Source organism: Haliaeetus leucocephalus, unplaced genomic scaffold (genome assembly GCF_000737465.1).
Source record: "Haliaeetus leucocephalus isolate CR32 unplaced genomic scaffold, Haliaeetus_leucocephalus-4.0 Scaffold932, whole genome shotgun sequence".
NCBI classification, from domain to species: Eukaryota; Metazoa; Chordata; class Aves; order Accipitriformes; family Accipitridae; genus Haliaeetus; species Haliaeetus leucocephalus.
This window is the reverse complement of record NW_010973368.1, coordinates 3,763,496-3,765,692: the sequence shown is the minus strand read 5'-3', so window position 1 is coordinate 3,765,692 and position 2,197 is coordinate 3,763,496. Positions and strand designations below refer to the sequence as shown.

The window sequence follows — 2,197 nt, the reverse complement described above, 5'->3', positions numbered from 1 at the left end:
GAGCGCGGAGGTGGGGGGCACCCCGGGGGGGGGGGGGGGGGGGGGGCTGTTTGCCATGACTCCAATTCAAGCACTGGGCTAGCTTTAATAGGAAGAGCAGGGCAAGAGAAGGGTCAGCCCACTCAGCCCAAAGCAAGAAGAAAGTGCATGAGTGTTTCTCCTCCCCTCATGGCCGGAAGAGGATACACTATAGCTACTCCCAGAGGTGCCAGACCAAGTCCAGGGGCACCCAGAGCCTGGGCACATTGTCCACTCCTCCCCAGGCAGGAGGAAGCTGGGCTGTTGGGCACATGCAAATGATTAGGTGGACCCAGCCTAGAGATGGCCTCCCTGATTCAGAGGCATGAACTCACCTGCCCTTTTTACCTCCTTTCCAATGCGGTCTCCAGCTTGCCACTGAAAGGCCACAGCAGGTGACACACAGAGGAGCAGGAGGAGACCCAAGCCAGACAGATTAGATAGGGAAGGCTGTAAGGAGTGACCCCACTGCCCACTGGGGGTGGGTGGGAAAGGGCATAGCCACAGCCAGCCCTGACTGACACCAGGGCAAGGCCAGACCTGTCCTTAATGATATTCCCACTCTGATGTGCCTTATGCCTCAGGCAGCTAGCACCCATCTGCAGTTTATAAAGCCCAGCTTAAATCAGAGGTTAGGGAACTCCTTTAGGGTCACAGGGAAGCAATGCTAAAGGTAACACAAGGACAGCTCCAGCAGTCAACTTAAATGCTTTTATTGACAATGTCTCTGAACAATAATAAGCAAACAATGCTTAAGTTTCATCCAAATTCACTTTCCACATGTCAAAAAAGACCTCAAGGTAGAAAAAAATAAAATAAAAATATAAATATCTGAGAATCCATCTTAATAAATAAATTAAAAACACAATAAAAACGTTTTCATGGAAAACTTATGTCAGAACATTCAGACCACCTCAACAATGCATGATCAGTAAAGTTACAATGAACATCAATGTAGAACTACAGTACATGGATATAGCTATTTATCTACCTACTAGAAAATAAAATAGAGTCTCTTTTCCCCCCAGGTAAGATGGGTCATTGCTAAGTCATCAGAACACGATATTGCCAGGAACACAGTAGTTATTGTTAATCAGCTGCACTAGATACAAGTTGGAGATACCCAGCACCAGGTTAAATTCCAATCATTGAAAACCAAGAGATTAATTAGTTAATGCTAGTGATACTAAGGAGGGGAGGGAGTCACCTACCCAGCCATGTGGGACATGCTACAGACTACCAGCTCTCATGGATGGGCCGTTGGGGACGAGACAAACTCCATGCGATTTGCTACATCTCTGGAAGAGGTACGAGGCCTCGGTGCGGGGCACTCTGCCAGGCCCCAGGGTGCCAGGCCAGACGGGGGGGGTGGCGGTGGCAGGGCCCTCCCCAGGCCTGGGGAGCCCCATGGGGCACAGCGGCGAGTCCGGGGTGGGGGGGGTGGTGCGCGGGCAGGGGAGGGGGCCCGGCAGGTCAGTCAATGCTGGAGCCCCTCACAAGGCCAGGAGGGTAGGGGAGCTGAGGGAGTCGGACGAGGGCTCATTGCTGCTGCTGCCCTTCCGGTGTGCGGCAGCGCAGCTGGGGAAGGCGTCCGCCTCGGGGTAGGTGAAGACGAAGGTGGAGGTGTAGGTGCTGGGGCACGGGGTGCAGGTCACCACGGGGGTGCAGAGGGGCTCCAGCTCACCGCTGGTCCCGGTGCCCAGCGACTCCCAGTCCGACGCATAGAAGGAGGAGGCCCCGGGCAGGTCCATGTCAGGCACGGAGCGGGAGGCCTCCCGCGGCCCCGTGGAGAAGAGCAGCTCGTCGAAGGGCTCAGCCTTGAGCTCCAGCCCGCTGCCACCGGTCTCCTTGGGTGGTACGGCCGGTGGCGCCTCAGCCATCAGCGGCAGGGTGAAGGCGGCCTCCTCGGCCACGGCGGGGCTGGGGCTGCCCAGGTCCAGCGCGGTGGCGGCCACCAGCTCATCAGAGAAGCGCAGCTCCTCAGGCATCTTGCAGGCGGGCCGGTGGGCCGCCAGGATGAACTCCAGCTTCTCCTTCTCCTTCAGCAGGTTCGCGATCTCTGCCTGCAGCGCAGACTTCTCCTCCTCCAGCTGGTCGGTCTCCTGCAGAGAGCGAGGGGCTGTCAGCCAGGGCCGGCATCCCCGCCACGGCTAGAGTCCCCCTCCTCCTGCCACCCCCC

General features: G+C 57.0%; 1 protein-coding gene across 1 annotated transcript in view; it reads right to left on the bottom strand.

Moving 5' to 3' along the window:
- Positions 1-707: 707 nt before the first annotated feature.
- FOS (FBJ murine osteosarcoma viral oncogene homolog) overlaps positions 708-2,197 on the bottom strand; it is a 6,601-nt gene continuing 5,111 nt past the window's right edge. The window contains exon 3 of the mRNA XM_010584003.1: positions 708-2,120. Coding sequence (XP_010582305.1) covers positions 1,512-2,120 — 609 coding nt within the window. The 3' untranslated portion in view covers positions 708-1,511. The remainder of the gene's footprint in view (positions 2,121-2,197) is intronic.